This window comes from Protomyctophum parallelum (genome assembly GCF_964188405.1).
Source record: "Protomyctophum parallelum genome assembly, chromosome: 6".
Lineage (NCBI taxonomy): Eukaryota > Metazoa > Chordata > Actinopteri > Myctophiformes > Myctophidae > Protomyctophum > Protomyctophum parallelum.
The window spans coordinates 18,888,062-18,910,925 of NC_139701.1; the positions used below are offsets into that span (position 1 = coordinate 18,888,062).

The window sequence follows — 22,864 nt, forward strand, 5'->3', positions numbered from 1 at the left end:
CGAGAGCTGTGTAAAGGCCAGCCAATTGCACAAATAGCAGACCTACAAGCTCACAAGGTATCGCAGAGCAACTCATTGAGATCTTGTAACTTTAATTTCAGCCCTGTAATTAAGCCCTTATATGTCTCAGCTGTGGAAGTGTAAAAGACTGCCAGCACTATGACTGGGAGATTTCAATGGTCCTGAATGGGGGAAACTATGCCCGAACAAATTGCTCTATCGCAAAACGTAAAAGTCGAATGCAAATATTTTATTCGCTGTGAGTGGCCTGAGATATTGAGGTACACCATGGGCGATGTGGTTATAAGAGCGAGTTAAGAATTGTCATCGCGATAATTTCCTCGTAAGAATTATACAATGGAGGTCAATGAGCAGCTTGACTGTATTTGTGTCACTTCAAAGGCCGTAGTTCACATTCTGTATGTCTCTGTGCTTTGGTGGTCACATTGTGTGAAAGAGGACATGTGTGGCTACAAAATGACCAAAGAACATGCGTGTAAAATGAATATTTTGGCCGGGACGACAATTTGTTTGGTAAATTTTCAAGGAAAGAATTTCAGTTTCCACACTCTAGTCAAAGAAGCCCCGCACTCTAAGTTGGCACTAATTAGGCGAAACGGCCTGCGATTGAACTGAAAACTTGAAACTTTAAAAACTGTTTAACGTATTCGAATACGGTTTGAACCACGAAAAAGTCCAGAGTCGTGTTTTTAAAAAGTATAAAAAGTATAAAACTTTGTAAAAAAAACAAAAAACAAGCATAAATAACTGCAAAGAGCTGAACAGTTTGAAGTTTGAACTAAATTTCTAGTATAAAGTATGCGGAAGTAGTTACGTGACAAAAAAAAGAGCGGAAATTGGAATAATGAAGAAGCGGAATAAATATAGACTGGCAATAACTATTGTGTGCTCGCTGTGGCGAGCCCACAATAAATATAAACTGGCAATAACTAGTGTGTGCTCGCTGTGGCGAGCCCACAATAAACAGTCTCAGGCATGAAATAGAAGAGCAGACGTGCACTCCTCATTTGTGCAGGAAGTGTTTTAAATAGTTGTGTTTCAGCAAAAATGTTTTGATTATTTTTTTATTATGATCAGTACTTTATTTGGATTTCTTTTACAAATAACACAAAAACATGCATTTATATATTTTATTTACTTTTTGGACCCTTCATTCACCATGAAGGAATTCAACAAAAATAAAGAATTCAAAACTTCACAGGGTGAGAAATTGATGTAGATCAAAATCCAGCATGTGTTTAGTTAGTCTTGGAGCAGTGTTTACCTGAAGGCCACGGGGTTGGTCCTGCCAAGCCCCAGGACTAGAGACTCTGTGATGTCCATGCTCTCAGAGCGCATCATGGGAACCACGTGTTTGAACAGGGATGAGGGGGACGGAGTGCCAACAATCTATATACAACACACACACATCCAGAAGGTGGATTTAACTCAAAAGTGAAAATGTTCATTAGATTATTTTCCTTAAGGTCTCGACACACTGAAAGCAGCCATTGTTTTTCCACGGCTAAAGAGGACGTTCGTTTTCATTTATTTGACCATTCTATTCACACAAGTCTGTTTTTAAATAAACTAGACGATGTGAACAGGCAGACTCGCGTGACACTTTTGAGTATGCCAGGGCCTTTACACTGGAGAAATATATGTGTGTATATATTATATGTTAAAATATAATTAATTCTTAAAGCCTACTTAACAACAAAGTGATAAAACCTTAAGGTTGATGCTGTCGTTTGCTGCCACACACGGCACTGACCTTCGAGTCGTAACAGTAGCCGCTGTCCGGCGTGGACGCCAGCGTCTCAGGCGGGGAGCAGCGGACGGAGCCCGAGGTGGAGGAGGAGGAGGAGGAGGAGGGGGAGTTGGAGGAGGTGGCGGAGCTGCAGCAGAGGATCAGGTAATTCCTCCACAGACCCACATAGGAGTCACTGTTGCTGCTCAGGCTGTTCAGCTTCTTGGCGTTGATGGGGCTGCTGCGGGGAGGAACGGAGAGGTTAATGACATGTCTGAAGCAGAAAATGACTCAAGTGGTTACGACATTTCCTGGAATGTATATGTTAATGGCGATACGATAGGCAAGTGATTGGGTTTCGACACAACCTAATCAGTGAGTCCCCGGTTTGATTCCGGGCCAGAGGGACCATTTGCTGAATGCCATGTGCCTAATCTCTCTCCACATTTCCTGTCTCTCTACTACAGTATCTCTCTCGAAAAATTACTTAAAAAAAGGAAAATAAGGCCTGGGCCGTGGCTCAGCGGTCCAGGCACCTTGGCTGGTAATCCAGTCTGGCAGTGTGCTGCGGGTTCGACTCCCGATCCTGATGGCCTTTACTGCATGTTACTATTAGGAGCAGTGGATGTCATTAATACAGCACCCAGTTAGGGGTTAAGTGCCTTGCTCAGGGACACTTCCAGACCAGTGTGCAAAAAGGTGGCCGATTACCAGAAGGCCTCTCCCATGTGTGTGTGTGTGTGTGTGTGTGTGTGTGTGTGTGTGTGTGTGTGTGTACTAGGCTATATAAAGGTTGGCCTTTGACGTTTACAAGCCAAAACGTAATCATGTCTTCAGGGCAGCCTACTGATCATTCCCTCCATATTTCTTGAGAATCTGACGATCCGCTCTCTCAGACACACAGACAGAGACCAATTACAATTCCCTGGTAGGTATGGCTGCAGACACTAGGGTAACAATACTTTATAAGGACTGAAAAAGCATTGGTGCAACACATGGAAGTATGTAGTCAGAGTAGCATCACTGTGTATTAGGCATAGTGAAACTTGTCATAGCATGATATTACATGGTACAACAGTGAATATGTGGAGTGAGTAGTCTGATACTTTAATATATCTGCAGTAGATGCAACATAATATTTCCCCATCAATGTAATCACTCCTGCGTCATAGTCTGCGTATGTGATTAATAAAACTTCACACCTGCTGGCCATTTTTTCATCAACCTCAAAGTTGAAAAGTCAAGGTCAAAATGGCATAATCTGTCATATATGAGGTGTGAAGAGATGAATAACAAGAGCAAGACATCTTGCTTTGCACTAGGGATGTGTAAATGTGTCCAAAATGAAAATCGATTTGTATAATTCAATATTAACGATTAATCGATTAATCGAATTTGGGGGGGGGGGGGGCTTTTTTTTTTAAAATATATATATATATTATTTTTTTTTAATTTATGAACCCTACAAATAAAAAGAAATCTTCCCCCCAAGGGGTACCTAAGTCAAAAAAGTTTGGGAACCCCTGATGTAGTTGATTAATAATAATTGTAACTCTTGAGAGTTAATAAGGGTCCATTTGGTTACTAACTCCATCTTTTAAATGAGGACCACTGGTGGTCCCTGGACCACTGTTGATCCAATTGATCACCATAGCAACCCCAGCCTAGGCCTGATTAGGTAAATTCCCAACACCTGCTAAATCCTCCAAACCTGTATCTTGATTGGAATCAATCTCCACTCACACTCCTCTCAGTCATGCAGCTACACAGACACATCCCAGGCACACTTTGGTAGGCCTATAGCCCTGTCCTGTTTGGATGACAATATTGCCTTTCCAACAGATTTTCTTTTTTTTTTTTTTTACGAAAAAAAAACAAAAAAACGATTATCGATTATTAATTTTCATAATCGATTTCGGGTCCTATCAACGATAATCGATTAATCGGACCCATCGCTACTTTGCACCCCAGGTAGATTTGTTTTAAAGACCCATACAATAGCAGTTATAAAGTGACTTTTAACCATGTATCAACTATCAATTACATCGGTGGAACCAATGTAAAACAAATACCACTTAGCCAAGCTCACAACGCATTGTGACACACTATGAGTTAGTAGATCTGTTCATCTCACTGTTTTGGAAATGTATTGCCTATGGACTAGGATAGGGACTAGAATAGGGACACCAGGTGTAACCTGAAGGCATCCTGCAATTTATCCTCTCAAAAATATGAAGGAAGCACAGTTGAGTCAAGTCTAGTCAATGGACGTGGGCTGCAGTGACATAATCCACAAGATGGTGGCATTAACGGCGTGTGGGCACATTCAGACAGACAGATAGGATGACATCACCCACAGTCTGCAACCACAGTCATTCCAGCTAAGTGCACGGGCCAAAGATCTGCTTCTAAACCTCTGGCACAAAGAGTCTACACATAAAGCAACATCTCCCAGCTGGCTCATATTTCAGGAGCAGCAGCTCCTAGATGTTTATGACCAAGTGTTGGTCAATCTGAAGGAAAACGAGGAGCAGTGTCATGCCAAATGATGCTAAATGTTTTGTATCGGCGGTACTGAAGGGATCTGTTCTACAACAAGACATCGTTGTACACAGAGTACTGTACATTATGGACTACTAAAGTGTGTGGTGTCGTTTACTGTCCAAATGAGGGTGGCTGTATTCCACCCTAATTCAGGCTAACATACACATTTAAGATTTCCTCACGCGTCATAGTGCATGACATCACGTGTATTTGGCCCAATCCTGTTTTCTCTCTGAACCAAATCTCTTCACTGAACATCTACAAGATCTACAAGCTCACAATGCATTGCTTGCAGATTTGCTATTTTAGCCGAATGTTCACCAATTATTATAAGGATTCCTGTTGAAGACCTCTGCACTAGACGCACCGCTAGTGTTGTAGCACATCGTTGCAGTTACCTCTTTCCATCGGGAGAGGGAGAAGACAGACATAAAACGTAAGGATTGCAGCTTTAAAAATGGAGTGAAGTTGTTGAAACATTTATAGGGCTGCGGCAACCTGTCACCTCTGTGTCAGGTGACCTAGTTTAAGGGCAGAGCAATTGGCAAACAGGATCTAAAAGCTCTGTTAAGGAACGTCTTAAAGACACTAGGCGACATGATCATTTCCTGAGCCCCTAAAACATATACAAAAGCACTGGTGTAACAAACACACACACGCGCTCGCAGAGCAGACATACTTGATGTCAACTTGTGGCGACAGCAGCTGCAGGCGGGTGTAGGCGAACATCCAGGCGTAGTTGAGGGCGGTGGGGCAGTGCTTGGGCAGGTGCTCCTGGCGCAGGAAGCTGGACAGGCTGATGACCCAGGGGTCCTGGCCCTGTGTGACGTGGGCGAACACCCAGATGTGCGAGGGGCTCACCACGTCGAACTGGTGGCTGATGGGAGACGAGCTCCACTCCGCCAGGGTCTGCAGGTCGATTCCGCCGGGGCAGTACAGCAGGTTGGTCTGTGGGGGTGTGGGGTTAGAGGGGAGAGGAGTGAGGCCCATGTTGTCTGCATGGTTCTCAAACTGTTTCACGTCAAGGACCCCCAAGTTGATACACATTAGTGGCCGAGCACCATTAGCAAAGATTTTTGAGCCGGGGACCATTAATGTGTAAAAGACAAGTTCTTCAATAATAGCAGATCTAACGTGATCAGCTATTTTAATATCTAAATAGCTGTTTAAACTGTTCCTCATTATGCTAGGGATCCCCTGGAACCTCCTCAAAGACCCCTCGGAGTCTGCGGACTCCACTTTGAGAACCACTTCTGTAGTCCGCGTGTGTGTGTGTGTGTGTGTGTGAGAGAGAGAGAGAGAGAGAGAGAGAGAGAGTGAGCGTGTACTTTTACCTGGTCAGCTCCTGTGAGATGAATGAAGCTCTCCAGCACCGATGCACTTAATCTGTCCATGACGTCAATGGCCAACTCCTCATCCCCCTGGAAGACGGACAGACAGGCATTAAGTACACATTACAAGAGACTACACAGAGGTGATTTAAAAGTGTTAGAGGTAGGGTACAGTAAGTGATATGTTTTTTTCTAAAAGGTTAATGCACTTCTGATAGTAATCATTGCTGTATAGTGTTTGTTCAGTAACATGGGTCTCCCCGTCTCTCCAGCCATTTAATAAACAGAACATACATTTTCAGGTGGGTGGTCAATCTTCATTTTATAATGTAATCACTTCCAGTTTCACTAAAAGTGTTATCCCAACCAAAAATGCATTTTCTGTTTAATCAAGAGCTGGAGAGACAAACAGAATATGAAGCAATTGAACACTTATTTTAACAACAACACCAACAACAACAAGACTTACCCTACATTTCTGTCATCAGGGGTGAGATTGAAAAAGGTCAGAAAAAGTACTGTTACAAATACAACAATGTTACCATGAAAAAAAAAGATATATGTATACAGTATATATTCACAATTAAACCTGACAGCTATAAAACAGAGAGAGAAATAGAGGATGTAGATGTGGTTGTGTTTACCTTGGCGAGGCCCAGCGCTGTGTGCAGGGCGCGGACCTCTTTGAGCACGTTGACGGCCAGCCTGCGGGTGGCGGGCCGGCAGCTGCACAGCACCACCAGTGCCAGGCCCTCCACCACGTGCAGCACGTTGAGCAGAGGGGTTCGCTCCAGGGACAGAGACGGAGACGGGCCACTGCCTGCAGGCGCCTGCTGGACACCAGAGCACAGACTTAACACATGGAGACCCACGAGACCACATGCTACAAAATGTCTTCTAAATCACGAGAGTTTACTGAAAAACCTACGGTTCTACTGTATGTTAGTGGTGCTCACACTATTTCATGTTCGATAACCCAAACAATTATATGTAATTTAATTGGCCGCCGAACTCCATCTGGATATATGTTGTTCTAGGGACCCCTCAGAAGCAACGATATGAGTTAACGTTTGCTGTGAAAGAATATATATTCAAAGATTTGCACACATTTTCACGATAAAAAAAAAAGCTGATCTACAAGCTCGGAGCTTGTATATCTGCTATTTTTCAATAGCTAAAGTATCAAATAAAGGTTAATGTGGTTAAGCGCTAAAGTGAAACAGATGTGTTCCAGGTCTAATTGGGTTAACACAGCAAAACCAAAAGCCCAAAACACAGAGCCTAGGTTGTGGACCCACCTTGTTGCTGCTCTGGACCGCCTGGCGCCACTGGCTGATGAGCTGCAGCAGCATCTTGACGGCGTTGTCCAGCAACGTGGGATGGACGTCCGTCACCTCGCGCACGATGAAGTAGACGAAGCCCGACAGGACGTCCTCGCGCCACTCCGGGAAGTCCACCATCAGGGCCTGCAGGGTGGTGAAGGCCAGGCCACGCAGCTCCTCGTCCATGTGGATGGTCAGCCTGGAAGAGAGAGAGACCGGCCCGTTTACACCTGCCGTTGGCCACATGAACCCTAGCATCGCTATGGGACCATGCATAGACCCCTTGGTATAGAGTAGAGACCCAATATGAATAGGATTTAAGTGGTTCATACATTGCCATTACAAACATTCCGTGCTAGTTTAAATTACAATCCAAGTTGCCTGCCACGTAGAGATAAACGTGTCTGTGACCACCTTCTTAAGCAGCATTAAGTCTTTATGTACCAAATATCTGGAACAAAGTGGCAGTAAAGAGCAGGTCTGCTTACTCTGCAACAAATCTGTTCTGGTTTAACTACCTTTTATTCCTCATTCATGTTGTGCTGCACTGTAACGCCACACTCTATATACTATTTTAAATAACTTTAATCGTATTCAAATGTCCCTTTATAATGTGCTTCTTTTGCAGTTTGTTTGAATACTTGACTAAACTTGACTCTAATCCTGGATTTATGCATTTTAGCACCATCAGATGACAAATCATTGCTGTTGGGCAGAAAGATTTCCATATTTCTTTTATATTTTATCGTAAATGAATGTACAAATTACCAATGTAAAAAATAGATTATCTACAAGCTCACAACGCATTGTGATAATGTGATCTTGTAGATCAGCTATTCTGTGGGATTTTAGAAATATTGAACCAATGAAAAGTATTAACAAGAGCTTGTGAATAAATAACTACACTGGATCCAGTAGAACACAGGTTCTTTTTTCCATTTACTCAAAAGTAACGCTTTTGGTCATGGCAGGTTTCCACCCGAAAGCAACGAAATCAGATCGTATTGGACACATGCAGAGTTAATAGAGCCAGTGGTCCTGGAGTGTGTGAAGATCTAACCGCAGACAGACAGTGGTGCAGTCGGCAGCAATGCATTCATGAAGATCTTTTGAAATAAATGTAAGAAGAGGAAGAGCGAGACAGCAAATTCCTCTGTTGGGTCTGTAGCTGAAAACACAGAAGGAGGGGGAGTGGTTCTTACTTGGCCAGAAGCTCTATGAGGTCTTGTCTGCTCATGCCGTCCGGGATCAGTCTGGGGATGGCCGCCACGCACGTCCGGAACAGATCGATCTTCGGCTTCCTCTCACCCCTGGAACACGACAAATGGATTATGCATTATTCTGGATTACGAGCCCTGGGAACTAGACAGTTCAAGCATGGTAGAGGGTTAACATACGTGATCATGTCCTCTGGCTCCTTGTTGGACATCTGCACGTTGGTCATGCTCATGGAGCGACCCACCTCCTTGTCCAGATGACGAAGGATGTTATCCAAGGCTTTCCTCACTTGTGGGTAGTACAGCGACATGCCTGCAAACATTTATTAAATACATGTCATTACAATTCACACAGCAAAAGCCGAAAAGTGTTAATTTATCCAGTACAGAATGTCTCACTGATAAGAACCTGTATGTGCGCGCACCGCACAGGTTGCGGGCAAACGAAACTGATCGCTCATTAGATGCAACTTTCAGATGCTGTTTTCCTCCCAGTGTGGAAGATGGTTTAGGGTGGATGTTTACTGTGATCTCTTGAAATATATACCTTGGTTTATGTTGTGTCAACTTCTGTGTAATAAATAATAGCGATTCTCAAAGCATTTGTCCCACCAAACCCCATCTCCAGTCGCAGATGGGGTTCCTATGATGATCACGGCTGCTTGATCGCACAGCTGTAGCCCCTCAAACCTAAATTATACCCAGCCGTGCAAAAGTGTTGCGCCCAGAGAATGGGTGAGAACAGCAGAACTCCAAGCTCACAGTGGAGCATCCGTGATGCGACATTATGTGTGTTCTCAGCACGCAATACTGTTGGAGGGGTGAAGTATATATCTGTCTCACTAGGGTGCATCTCACCAGCCAACACACAAGAGAAGGTTGACTGAACTGAAACCAGCGCTCCCAAATAACAACAGGTTTGGGGATCTGTTGGGAATAAGGGCCTTTCTCTGCCCCACCCCACTCCCACTGTTTATATTGTGTTTAGTTTCCAAGATGGCCGCAGCACCAGGAGGGGGTGGGGCGGAGGTGAGCGGGCGGGGTCGACATCTGCCCTTACTAAGCTGTATTCAAGACACTTGCCTTGTGTCTGACACCTGAGTTGTGTCTGAACACAGCTTTGATGGATGTGTTCTGCCCCCCTCCCTCCCATAAAACAAAATGTTTGGTCAAACCATATGGGCTTCCATCAGAAATGCATCGGCCATTAAACACAGACACAGGACAGACACACTGAAAGCACTAAGGCCTACCTATGACCTTGGCCTCTTCGTCAGTCAGCGTGGTGTTGAGGAAGATCTTTTTGACACGCAGGGTGTTCCCAGATGGCATAATGACCCCCGTGGTCGGCATGGGGGGCTCGCCATCCTTCTGCTGCAGGCTGTCTGCAATCACCAGGAAGGCACGCAGGCCGATGTTCATCCGCTGAGGAGACACACACAAGCAAATAGACTCAGACAAGACCTCTTGGTGAGAGAACAGTCCCCGTTTGGTCGTTATGCTAAATCTCCCATGTAGTCTCTGTTGTATACTACGGTTTGTATACCCCAATACACATGACGTCGCCAGCTGCTTCTTTTCACCCGACAGAAGAGTTTCACAGCTCGTTTACCCCTGCGCCACCCAAAAGCCAAGAGCAGCGCCAATTTCACTGATGAAAAATCTTTATTCCATTATTGTTTTCTAGTTTCAACAAAAAGAAGAGAGAGAGAGAGAGAGCAAGAGAGATATGGATACATATGATATGGATTCAATCTTTCCACTTTTTACCTCTGGGTTGATGGTGAAGGTCTTGTGAGATTTTCCCACGCACAGCAGGTCGTAGATAATCTCCTTCATAGCAAAGTCCAGCCGCTCCTGTGCGAGGAACAGACCGGCAATTGTTTTAGTTCATCCTCAGTTTTAAGCTCAGCTGTTCACAATCCAAGCAACCAGACAATGGGCGTCCTACTGTACCCGAGCTATGAACTGGATGATCTTAATGGGCGTCCTACTGTACCTGAGCTATGAACTGGATGATCTTGACGAAGATATTGAGCGGCGTGTCCCGGGGAACCACGCTGCGAGAACCTTTGGGGAAAAGTGCTGAAACGATGCTGAGTAGTCGACTGGGGGAACAGGGAGAGAGAGGACGTGTTCCATGGTGAACAATCACATCCTTTCCACAGCATCTGATACATGAAGCCCGATTTCTACATCATATGATGGTGTCGTGTGGCAAAAATAGACAAACTACAAGCTCACAATGCGTTGTGAGCTTGTGGCTTGGTTATTTTCTAGTGTGTGACAATGTCGCATGGCGGTGCATGGATGAAGCACGAGGATGCGTTGCGTTAGTAAGCACTGACCTCTGCGTGACCGTGTTGCTCTCACACTTGATTCTGATAATGTAGACCCACAGCAGTCTGTAGAGCGACTCCAGCGCCACGCGGGACATCTTGGGATCTTTGTTCTGCCGATGGGAGACACGAGATTAAGAACCTCGACATATTACAGCTGGTCATTACTCACCTGTGAGATGACAACCATTGAAACCGGGAAAACACCCGTGTCGTTTTAGGTTTTTACGTTGGCTATTCAAAACGCAGATATACAAGCTCACAGTGTGTCCCTTCATGCCACGCTGCGAGCTTGTACATCTGCTATTTATGTTAACATTTGGGATACATGGGTTAAAGAGGTCTGATGTAGTTAAATGTCTTTCTGAGCAGCTGATCATGGACAACGCAAAACCTATTTTTCAGCCGCAGTGGAGGAGACATGAGCCACAATTCTGTTCATAACAAAACTTCTGGTTTATTGAAATGCATGATTCTCATGACCTTAGGGGTAGTGTAGGAATGTTAAGAAATTATAGAAGGGTGCATTCTGTGTAAAAATCTGGGGGCAAAATATTCAAATGATTCTGTGCGTGTGTGAGAGTGGGTGGCATTTTTGTAAGCCAGAAACTGGCCCTGAAAGTGTAATTTAATAACATATTAGCCTATTAATTCCAGCAGAAACTATTGTGGGGATTTCTTGTTCTCCATTTTTTGTTCTGGATTTCAGGGGTATTGTTCGATTTGACTCTAGTCTAAAAGGAAGGGTGCATACAAGCTGAAATGAGGTAATGGTGTAGCGTACAGGCATTTCATGTACAAGTTAAGATTGTCTTGTACTTGGTTGTGCACTGGTGTAGCGGCTCGCACGGTGTGTGTGGGACAAGGTGTGCAACCAAGCAGAAACCAGGCTTTAGCATCTCCCATTAAACCCGGGAAAGCATCAGTGTCATTTTAGATTTTGTGTTGGCCAGATCCATAGAGTAAGACAGAGTTAACTTACGACATCCCACAATTTTGTAACCCATTTTTCACCTGTGTCAATTATCTAATGTGATCCTGGGCTCTACACACCCTCCGCTAACCTAGTCCCCATATACAGTATGGGGGACATGGAGAGAGCAACAGACTTGAACTCATGCTTCCTTCATGCCTGAGTGTCCAAGTTGCTCCTTTACACCTGGGAGTTTCCCTGGTTGGACGTAGCGAGTGGAAGGAACACGTTATTCCAACCAGTTCCTTTCCCCTCCATCAGGCGCCACGGCTGGCCAGGGGGAGGCAGTTTAGAGACCAGGATTACTGCATGTTTTTGTGAGGGTACCTACCCTAGTGGACACAGGGAGAACATGCAAACTCCACACAGAAAGGCCCTTTCGCCAACCCCGCCTTCGGGTATGGGCACTGAGGACGCAGAGGAGGAAACACGCCGCCAGCACCCACAGCGTCCCGAGCGGGAATCGAACCCAGGATCTTCTAGCTGTGAGACGAGAGCACTACCAACTGTGCCACCGTGTCCCCTCGAGCGCTTTTAGTCATGTGTGCAACATGACAACTGTTTTAAAGAATTATACAGTGATAACTAAAGTCTCTGTAATGTTTATGTTGTACTATTACTAAAAACGATCTAAGATTTAAGACCATTAAAGCTGGGCTGTTGCCTGAGTCCAGTGCATTCTGCCAACTTCCGGTCCAGGACATTGTCACTCTTCGCAATGCTAGTCTATGGAGAAGGGCCGCAATTGGACTGGCTCCATGAAGTGAACAGAGTTGTCGTAACTCTGTCCTACTCTATGGCTCTGGTGTTGGCTATTCAAAAATAGCAGATCTACAAGCTCCCAGCGTGTCACTTCATGCCGCACTGCGAGCTTGTACATCTGCCATTTCAAATCTTGAGAACTGATTTAGACGGCATTCTACGCTGGACCGGACAGCTAAGCACCGTGCTGTATGTCTGGAGAGCGGTCACCGTCTTGACCGAACCGCAGAGAGGAGGCAAGCAGCCCCAGTGCAACACAAACAGACACAGTGTACAGTCCAGTGTAAACACACTGCAGAGGACACAATGGAATCTTTGAAAAAGCTGCCGCTGTGCCCTTCCCCAACGGCAGCGGGAGACGTGAATGCAGAGACGCGGGGTGGCGAGAGGGGAAACTCGATAACAGATCAGGACGGAACGGTCTTCGACTGTACTACCTCTAAAACACATAAACACACAGGCACGCATGTGCACTCGCGCGCAGACACACACACGCACAGCTGAGAGAGCAGACTGCAAAAACACCAAACACCTTGATATCCAAATGAACCTGTGATCTCTGATCAAGGAACCTCTCTAGGAACAGGGAGAGGGTGTGGGTGGGTGTGTTTGTGTGTGTCCACTCTACTGACAGAAACAACAGCACTGTGCTCTACTTTGCGACAACACACAGGTCAGCAAAGCTATTGATGCAGAGACACAAAAGCAGAGTGGCTGAGAGGAAAAAGAACAAAGCCACGTTGCAATCTGGAAAACATTTGCAACTAGGAAGCATCTTCCTCTATTCTCTCTCCATAATGAAGTGACTCTTTCTGAGATGTCATTATGTCACCCCGAGGAGGAGGCCCGTCACTGGCCTACTTCTAGCCAGGCAAGCTAGGTGACCCACCCAGGCCCCTTCATCACTGCCATCCGCCCCACACTCACCTGCAACGTCTCAATCTGCTTTCGGATGCTGTTGTTAGATGGCATCTGGAGCCAGTGAACGTCAGAGAGGGACAAACGAAAAACACAAAATAAAAGGAGGACAGGAGGAGACATAGTGGGGAGGTGTAGGGAGGGAGAGACGTGCAGGTTACAGGGAGAACAGAGAGACAGAACACAATAGAAACAAAACAAACATGACGAGAGCAGTCGCAACTCTTGTCAGTGTTAAAGGAAAACCACAGATTTTCAACCTAAGAGTAATTTTTCTGATGTGAGGATCAATAATATAGTGTTGTTTCATGATATCGAGCGTACGGAATGCACACTCGATATCACGACATGAAATTGCCATTTTTTATCAAACGTATTATTGAGCGCTTTGCATCAAAACAATGGGATTTAGATTGAAAATCAGCTAGGGCTGCAGTCATCCATTATTCTCGCACGGTTATTTGTGTTTTTTTCAATGAATCGACGTGAAGACATTTGAATAGATTTATATAATCGACTAAATCCATTTGCCTGGTTAACCATTTATGCTCTATGTTATACTTGTCCTAATACAGCGGTGTGTGGTGCGAAAACATTGTAGAAATGGCAGATCAACAAGCTTGTAAATCTACTAATTGCCTATAACAGCGACAACAGGATGAAATTAGTTATTGCAGCCTATCGGACTTCACGGTACATGTTTGCTATTTGTATTTAAAATAAAGGGGGGGGGGGGATAAATTATTTAATTCAAATACATTATTTATTGTATAAATAGTTAAATTGATTGATCAGAATAACTGCTGCACCCATATACTCAATAAAGTTTTCCTTTAACAGCACGTCAATCAGCCACCGTCACTCAGTGAGATGAATTGTGTGGATTTAACTGCAACTGTTTACAGTTACGATGCCGATTTTGCTACACTACAAAAAAAACACATGGAAAAACTGCATTTGAACACAGATAAATGTCAACATTTCTAAAAGCAAATCATTAAAAAAAAAGTGCATTAATTATGGGGCAAGTGAATTGATTGACAGACAGACACAGGGAGACAGAACACAAAGCACAGGATGCAGACAGGACGAAGAGAACGACATGATGGAATGTGTGCATGCAAGAGTTTGAAGACAAGAATCCCTACATCCAACTCTGAGAGTTGACATTATGTCACATGTTATATAACTCTCAGAGTTAAATAAACACTCAGGGTTTCACAGTGTAGGGCCAGAGTTCAATCAACAGTCCAATCAATCTCCTGATCCATGTTGGCATTCTTTTTAACCCTGTGTGGATATACTGTTAGGAATACTTAATCTGCTGAATTAAAAAGTGTCAAAGACCTTTCGCTTTGACGTTTGCGAGAGCCCTCACAGGGTTAAAAATCGAATGGCTAAACCTGCTAAAACCCGGAAATCCCACAACGATCGGGAGCGAATCACAAGACAACAAATCAATCACCACAACAGGAGGCACTGATCACAGTGATCAATAAGGGAGGAATCCGTGTCAATCACAGTGGAGGGGGTGGGGGGTGTAGAGGAGAACAATGTGACGAAATCACTGTCCCGAGATCACAGAGGGACCATTCACAACACCATAGGGAATCCCCAACACAAGGAGCTTACAGAGAGAATTACACAATGTCCAACAACAACAACAACAACATACACTCCAAGTCATACAAGGGTCAATCCATACCAGAGACCAGTGGTGGAAAGTAACGAAGTACATTTACTCAATTACTGTACAATTCGGAGGTAGTTTACTTGAGTATTTACTTTATACTTCTACTCCATTACATCTCAGAGGCAAATATTGTAATTTGTACTCCACTATAATTATTTGACAGGTTTAGTTACTAGCCATTTTGCAGATTTAAATTATTATTACAAAACGTGCATTAACCACTTAAGCAATATCTTGTACTTCTACAAGCAAACAAACAACTCATCGCATAGCTTGCATCAGATATTTTAATTTTTTTGACCATTTGTACTTTTGCACTTGTCACAGACAAGTACAATTCACAATACAGAACATTTACTTTTCTTCTATATTGTGCTAAGTAAAGAATCTGAGTACTTCTTCCACCACTGAGAGACACCACAAGAGACTCCAGACACACAGTGCTCCACTAGAGGATGAGGGATCAGTATATGATTGGTAGAGGACGAGAGGAGGTATCGGCTTGATTGGTTCTTTATTGGTAGTACAAAAGGGGAGGGATCGGTTTGATCCGTTTGTGATTGGTAGAGCACAAGGGGAGGGATCGGTTTGATCAGTTCGTGATGATTGGTTTACAAGGAGTCATTAGCAGGCCTGGGTCAAAAATAGCTCTTGACATCACATGTGACACGTGAGATACCCTTCATCTGGAGGACGAGGAACCTCTTGAAAGTTGTAGGATTAATTTCACCTACAGTATATATCGTTGTGGAATTAGCAGAATACTGGAATTCCGGTATTCTAGTGTTGGATATAATTTGACAATCAGCATTGTAAAACCATATCATCCACTTTGTTTGTTTTGTTCCAAGTGAACTAAATACAATGTTTGGGGGAGGTCTTGAAAAGTGTTCTGCAAGAAAATGCTCTGACAGGGAACAATTCCACTGGTCAGTCACCCATCAGGAGCAGAGTACAGGGGGCATAATTATTAGAAGCAGCTTCCAGCCGCTGTGGCACTAATGGTCATCTTCACAGTTCATTTGACCATATAGCTTCATACTTTCATTGCAGGCCAGTGTCATGCAACAACAGCAGCTGATCTACAAGCTCGCACCACTTTGCAATGTGACGTGTTGTGTGAGCTGGTAGATCTGCCATTTCTGGTGCATGACACCTGTACGCAACTCAAGTATAAAGCAAAAGTTCCGAATGTAGCTATGGTTCTATGAATCCCAAATGACCGCCAGAGGTGGCGTTTTCTCAAGCGGTCAGCAGGGATGGAAATAGAATGGGCTTCCTAGTTTAGAGCAAATTCTGCATGAGTTGACTTCAAATTGCCCGTGGTTATTAACAGGTCATGAGCTATTCCTGTCCAGGTCTGGCTGCCGGTGACCAGAGGAAGGGAAAGCACATTGTGATCTTGAGCCAGAACCACAGAGCACTCAGCACACCAGTGTTGATTTTGACAGAAAATTTAGATTTAGTTTTAGTCATACTAAATATCATAAGATTTTAGTCGACTAAATATACAGTTCATTTAGTCGACTAAAATGTATCTTAGCGGGCCGTGATGGCGTTGTAATGCCTGGTTTATACTTGGCCGCATACCGAAAATAGCAGATCTACAAGTACACAACGCGTCATGCTGTGACATGTTGTGAGCTTGTAGAATGTAGATAACTATTTTCAGAACGAGACACCTGCATGCAACCAAACATGAAACAACTTCTTCTCCACTAGTCCCTCCTAAACATTTTAGTCAAAGTTTTTATTCGTTTACTAAATTGCCAATATATTTAGTCTAAGTGTTTATTAATTTTTGTCAGTGAAAAAAAGGTATTTGACAAATATTTTTCGTCATAGTTTTAGTCGACGAAATCAACACTGGAGCACCTGCTAAAAAAGACATCAAAATTATTTGTGCTATAAGCGGTATTGAGCATAATACTGTATCAACTTACCTGGAATACCATCATCTCACTGGTGCATTTATATGCTTTAACTAGGGCACTTGAAACAGTGTAGGAGTGTAGGTGTTTACTAGGGTTCTATTTTAAGCGGGCGCGTGTTGCTTACGCTGCCTGCGGATAAAAGGAAGTTCTATAAAAGGTTTTCATATCATGAGTCATAAGACCTCTGAGGTTCAGTGTTTCCAAAATGCATTGGAAAAATGTAGTTAATTTAAATCTGAAAATGATGTAATTCTTGAAGTGAAGACACTTTAAAAGGAACTAATTGTCAATAAATAGTGTATACAGTGTCCTCTAACAATATCCGTTGGCCTCGAGGCTAGTGCGTGTGTGGTACCACACACTGGTTTTCAACAAAGAGGTTGGGGACCAATAGGGGTCCTTAAAAGAGTTTCCAGTGGGTCACCACAGCTAAATGACTGATAATCAAGAACCAAAATGGACTGTAACCCTGACTGTAAAATGGAACCAAATGGACACATTTAGTTCAATTTGTACAGGACAAGGTCAGAGTTGAATTAACAGAGGCCTAACACATATCAAACTGTGTCCCCTTCGAAATAGAAAGGTGTAGAATGACTGATTTAGAAGAAGATAAACCAGTGGTTCTCAAACACTTTCACGTCAAGGGCCCCTAAACTGATAAGCATGAGGCTGCAGACAGCCATTTGAAAAAAATATATACCTGTAGATAATTATACTTTTTTCGTTAGATTAGATTTAAAACCCATACTTGGGGGGTGAGGGGATAACAGTGGATAAAGTGAATCCTATGATCTGTCAAAGTCATTCTTAAAATGTTTTCTCTTCTAGCTAGTGAAATCATTTATGCTGGGGACCCTTGGGGGGGTCACTGGACCCCACTTGCGAGATGACTCTGCTACTGTACCTTGAGGTGTGAGAGGCAGTTCTGGAGGAAGATGTGCCAGTTGTTGAGGAAGAACTGCTTCTGACTGACACACAGTAGGCACGTCACCAGAGGATACAGAGCCTGGGAGAGGGAGAGCAATGCCGTTAGCGTAAACCAACCAAAAGGGCAAGTAGAGATCACCAAGAGAGAGAGACTGGATTTAGTCCCGCATGGCCGTGTGATCAACGAGTAGGGTTGGGATCTGGATGCGGATCCAACATTGAGCAACCGGAATCATTAAATTCCTAAAGGATCACATTCCTATCAGAGATCTCCGCCCACCAATATGTCTACAATACATCTACATTCAACGAGATGAAATAAGATAATACTACAATAGATCAGTGGAGAAAACATGCTGATAAAGCTAAAACCACTGCTTTGAGAACTAATCATATCAACGTCCCAACATGAACTCTTTGCATTATTTTTAATGCAAAGAGTTAATGTAGGCACTGGGGCTACTTGGAACAATGCAAGTTGGAACCCAGTTATCATGTCTGTGTCCCTTTTGTGCCCATATATGGAGTTCTTTGTCAAGCATTCCAAAATATGGAGTCTATGCAGATGTAAGAACATCATTGTGATGTCAGAACAGGCCAGTTCCATTATGGAGATCTAGGGGTGATCAATTGGCTAATTTGGGCCCCGACAAGCGCCATGGCAGAGGCATTTTGTGGCGGTTCTGGACAACCATAGGTCCGACCGACTCAAGGCCGGGCACTGCACTCCCTGTGGTGGTGTGGAACAGTGGAACGTGTGTGTCGAATTTGAGGTCAGTGGAGCGAACGGTTCTCCAGTTACGTGGATTACAGACGTACACATACAGACATGGTGCATTTTATAGATATACGTAGATATAGTGCCCGGCTGTAGAGCACCGAGTCGGTAATGATGGAAGTTGGAGATCCATGCCCCACCCGGCTATGCAATGCCTGTTGTACCTGTGTCAGAGTACCCATTCCATCCATCTGTCTGTGTCCCTTTTATACCCTTTTATACCCATATTTCTGTATCTGTCTCTCTGTGTCCCTTTATTCCTATATATGGAGTTCTGTGTCTGGCATTCCCAAATACAGTATAGTGTTGTGATGTCAGAACAGGCCAGCTCCATATAGGCCCCCAGGCAGAGGCCTTTTGTTGCGGTTCTGGGCAACTGTGGGTCCGACTAACTCGATACCGGGCACTGCACTCCCTGTGGGGGTGTGGAACGTGTGTGTCAAATTAGGTGCATTACAGACGTACACACGTAAGTACAGACAGAGACGTGGTGCATTTATAGATAGATATTATTTGTAATCTCCAAATAGCTTCCAGCCAGTATTAGCCCCTATAACTTCAATGGATGACGGCGGAGATCTATGATCGTCTACGTGAGATTAGGTTGGCTTAAAAGGAAACGGAGAGAAAAGTGAGATGGGGGTTACCAAAGAGTGCTTCTTCCTGGAGCTAAGGTCAAAGGTGGTCTGGTATAGCATCTCCACAAAGTTCTTCAGGCACGGCACATTGACTTCATTCTTCACCGCCTGAAGAGAGCGGGGAGGGGAGGGGATGGGTTTAACTCAACATGTTACACATTGACTGGATGGGATTAACTCACATTGACTGAACACGTACAAATGGACAGTACAATGGGCAATGAGTATAATGGACCACAATGGAAACAAGCCCCCTGGGGAATTTGTGTCATCCTTTTAGCATAACATTTGACTGTACTACCTGTACTGTTAATAATCATGTTAATAAAGTATTCAATCAATCAACACAGCGGGTGGTGGAGGTGCACTGGAACTCACAGCAGCAACAGGGATGAGGATCTCCACGAACAGACCTGCCAGAGCGTGCTTGATGTCCTTATCCTTGACCTCCAGAAAGTACTGGGCACATTCCTGGAGGGGGGAGGAGAGGTGGTCACACAGGAACACACACATGAGTGGAACATTTTACAATCTCCTGGTCAAATTCATCAAAGTGGTCACACGTACTGTATAGGCAAGTGACAAGTCTGACTAATAATGACGCCATTTGGTTTCATTTGTAGACTCTCAGAGTGAAATTAACACTTATAGTGCATTAATATATCTATGATGCCATGAAATGAGCCATGAAACAGGAGAACACAATTTGTTCTTAAAATGAACAGAAATCTAGGGATTTGTTTTTCCTCAAAGTCTTAGTGACAAGTGACAATTTTAGTTTTAACAGCAGTTACAGTCTGCTGTATGTTGGGAGACTGTCGACGGTACATGAATTTGTTCTGCAGGTCGTATAGATAGATAACATATGGCCGCTAACCGGCGATGTAAAGGGAATAGAAGAGGTGATCGTAAACTACCGCGTATTACCAGACATCTTCCATTAACAAGGTGGTCAAATCAGCGTCATGTTGAGATGAGCAGCGCATCGAGCCAGCGTTTTTACTGCTGTATTGAGCCACTGCTCCGTTCACAGCTCTTGGCCAAGTCCGCAACACACACGCACACAGTCACATACACACACAGACAAACACGCACTTCTTGGCAATGTATGGTGGGTGTGTGATCGTTATTCATCTGGCTTTATGAGGCAGCGCAACGGCGAGCTTGCTGAGCTTCAACAAAAGGGGGCAGCAGCAGTAAAAGTTCCCTGCTACAGCGCAGTTGAGAGCAAATACGTGGAGGTGATTAGCCAACAGTCATCTACCTGATTGAATCCCGATTCATAGAGCTTTAATCAGGTTATGAAGCTATGAGCTTCTGCCGTTTTCGGCAATAAAGCCAAGCTTTGAGTCAGACGTTAAGTGAGAAAGAGGCGAGGTGCTGCTGGTGTGAGTTTGGCGTAAGCTAGCGCATGCTTTTTGGAGCACACGCTATGGATGTCGCTAGAGTTTTTACCTGCATGAACTGAAAGGAGGCCTCAAAGTCCTCCACGGGGTACATTTTGACCCGGAAGAACTTCATGCCCATGACGAGGGTGATGACACTCTGGACCACGTAGGGGCTCTGTTCCTTCTGCCTGAGCTCCTTCAGTTCTGTGATGAACTTCTTCCTTACCGCCTGAAACCTGAAGAAGACACTCAGTGAATGTGATACACTTACGTTTTAACATGTCGCAGAAGGCTATTCATATATGGCCTCATATGGTGGGTATACAGAAGAAAATATTACTTGGATTGCGTGAGGACGCCGATGACCTCGGCATACAGGTCTGCGATGATGTGCACATTTCCCGTGTTGGGGCCAGAGTACCTGGTAGATCAGGAAGAATGTTGTTATCACGTTATGAACTAGTAGAGGAATGTTCAATATCTTTGCAATGCCACCACCCCCCTTCCTCAACATCATACAATTTCTACCATTGGCTATAGTCTGTTTCTAATACTGGCTTACCTGGAGGTAGGGTTGCTAGTCATATAAAATTCTTCACATTGAAATATCCATGTGGAAGGGAAAATGATTCACCATTCATCTTTCCATCTCCCAACTACATCCCTTTTAAACGGTTAGTTTGGATTTGCTAAGTGGAACTCTGTAAGTTATAGGAAATGCATTCAAGTAAATGGGAGTCGGCTGGACCAGCTTAGAATAAACATCATCTTTAATGATTGAGAACCTTATCAGATCGGGTCAGTAGAATTTGAGATGACATATCAAGTGTTAATCTCTTGTTTATCGATCGACAATGTGCACGGCACACAATATAATTTTATTGAGGTACCCAAAGAGCACAGACTAAGGGCCCTATTTTCGTCAGTGCCTTACTTACCCCATATCCCTAAACTGCTTTGCCTTTTTTACTATTGTGAAAATAAAATTGGAATAGTTCAAATAGCCGATCTACAAGATCACAACATGTTTATTGATCGGCTAGATGAACAATTTTTTAATATCTTAGTAATAGTAAAAAAAAAAAAACTTTAGGGATAAGAGGTATTAAAGGCACTGACGAAAATAGCTCCCTACGTTTCTGCCTCAGCAGTATTCACTCTGACAAGACTATCCGACAGTAACAATGTGCATGTCGATAAAACAAGATTGTAAGAGATAACGTGTGAAATGTCTTTTATTCTCCTGAACCAATTATCTAACAAAGGTCACACTGATTCAAATGTAGTTTATGCATTACGCTTGTTAGCTTGGCTCTCATTGACGTCAATGCATTCCATCAAACTGCCAACTCCAGTATGCCTCCCAGTGTCTGACAAATCTGCCAGCTGGAATTGCCAGAGCAATTAAGTGACACGTACCTGTCCTTTCCTTATTTACATAGCCACATTAATAGTGAATTAATCGAGGACAATTTTTGCTACATAAATATTATGAGCTTGGAGGCACAACCAACTTAAAAATACCTTAAGCCGTTATGATTGGACCAACCCTAGCTAACCAGAGGAACCTATTGGCTGAGTGCTGCAGTGTGGTGAACATGTTAATAAAGAGCCAATGTGTTTTCTTTAAGAGGCATTAATGATGTGGACGGATCATAAAGTCACACATGGGCCATAAAAAGCACTCTATCCAAACAGCCATAAAGCGAATGCACATCCCGTCACAAAGCCACGCCCACAATGGAGTGAGTGAATGATTAAGTGATGTTTGATACGTTCATCAATGACCGGCCTAGTCACAAATACCTTTTATTTCATTTTTTTACTCAAAATGTTTTCAAATGTGCAATATTTACAAGCTCACAATGGTGTGAGCTTGTATATCTGCAATTTTTGCCACACAACACTGTCGTACGACAAATAATACTGTAAGTGGTTAAACGCTGTGTCCATTTCACAGGGTTTGTGTGCATTTGTGTGTCTGCGAGAGAGTGTGTGTGTGTGTGTGTCTGTCTGTTGACTGTGCGTTTGTCAATGCACGTATGTGTTTCTGTTTGTGTGTGTTTGTGTGTGTGTGTGTGTGTGTGTGTGTGTGTGTTTTCACACTCACCCCTCTTTATGCTTAAAGTGCTTGAACGCCAGGTTGAGAACTTCGTGTACTAAACCATCTGGCACTGGATGAAGAGGAATCTGTGACACAGGCATTAAATCATTAGTCTTATTTTGCAGCACTGATACTCCCCCTTCATGCTTCCCTCTTCGCTACCATTCATTCTCCTCCTCCTCCCTACACAAGCTGTGCCAAGGACAAGCGGAGCTCCGGTCTCCAGGGCTGCTGTGTGCTTTG

The 22,864-nt window shown here is 43.8% G+C and overlaps 1 protein-coding gene across 10 annotated transcripts in view; it reads right to left on the reverse strand.

Moving 5' to 3' along the window:
- The window catches only part of fryl (furry homolog, like), a 113,304-nt gene that overhangs the window by 42,806 nt on the left and 47,634 nt on the right, over positions 1 to 22,864 (reverse strand). For 6 of the 10 annotated variants that reach the window (XM_083766484.1, XM_083766480.1, XM_083766478.1 and 3 more), the window contains 19 exons: positions 22,628 to 22,707; positions 20,858 to 20,938; positions 20,585 to 20,753; positions 19,508 to 19,600; positions 19,139 to 19,237; positions 17,691 to 17,792; positions 13,166 to 13,210; positions 10,513 to 10,616; positions 10,164 to 10,272; positions 9,935 to 10,021; positions 9,418 to 9,589; positions 8,345 to 8,477; positions 8,150 to 8,257; positions 6,924 to 7,146; positions 6,270 to 6,458; positions 5,629 to 5,715; positions 4,974 to 5,242; positions 1,775 to 1,991; positions 1,286 to 1,410 (listed from right to left, as the gene is read on the reverse strand). In XM_083766484.1, the coding sequence (XP_083622610.1) occupies positions 1,286 to 1,410; positions 1,775 to 1,991; positions 4,974 to 5,242; positions 5,629 to 5,715; positions 6,270 to 6,458; positions 6,924 to 7,146; positions 8,150 to 8,257; positions 8,345 to 8,477; positions 9,418 to 9,589; positions 9,935 to 10,021; positions 10,164 to 10,272; positions 10,513 to 10,616; positions 13,166 to 13,210; positions 17,691 to 17,792; positions 19,139 to 19,237; positions 19,508 to 19,600; positions 20,585 to 20,753; positions 20,858 to 20,938; positions 22,628 to 22,707 (2,492 nt within the window). The remainder of the gene's footprint in view (positions 1 to 1,285; positions 1,411 to 1,774; positions 1,992 to 4,973; positions 5,243 to 5,628; positions 5,716 to 6,269; positions 6,459 to 6,923; positions 7,147 to 8,149; positions 8,258 to 8,344; positions 8,478 to 9,417; positions 9,590 to 9,934; positions 10,022 to 10,163; positions 10,273 to 10,512; positions 10,617 to 13,165; positions 13,211 to 17,690; positions 17,793 to 19,138; positions 19,238 to 19,507; positions 19,601 to 20,584; positions 20,754 to 20,857; positions 20,939 to 22,627; positions 22,708 to 22,864) is intronic. The other 4 variants (XM_083766479.1, XM_083766477.1, XM_083766481.1 and 1 more) reach the window with 2 other exon arrangements.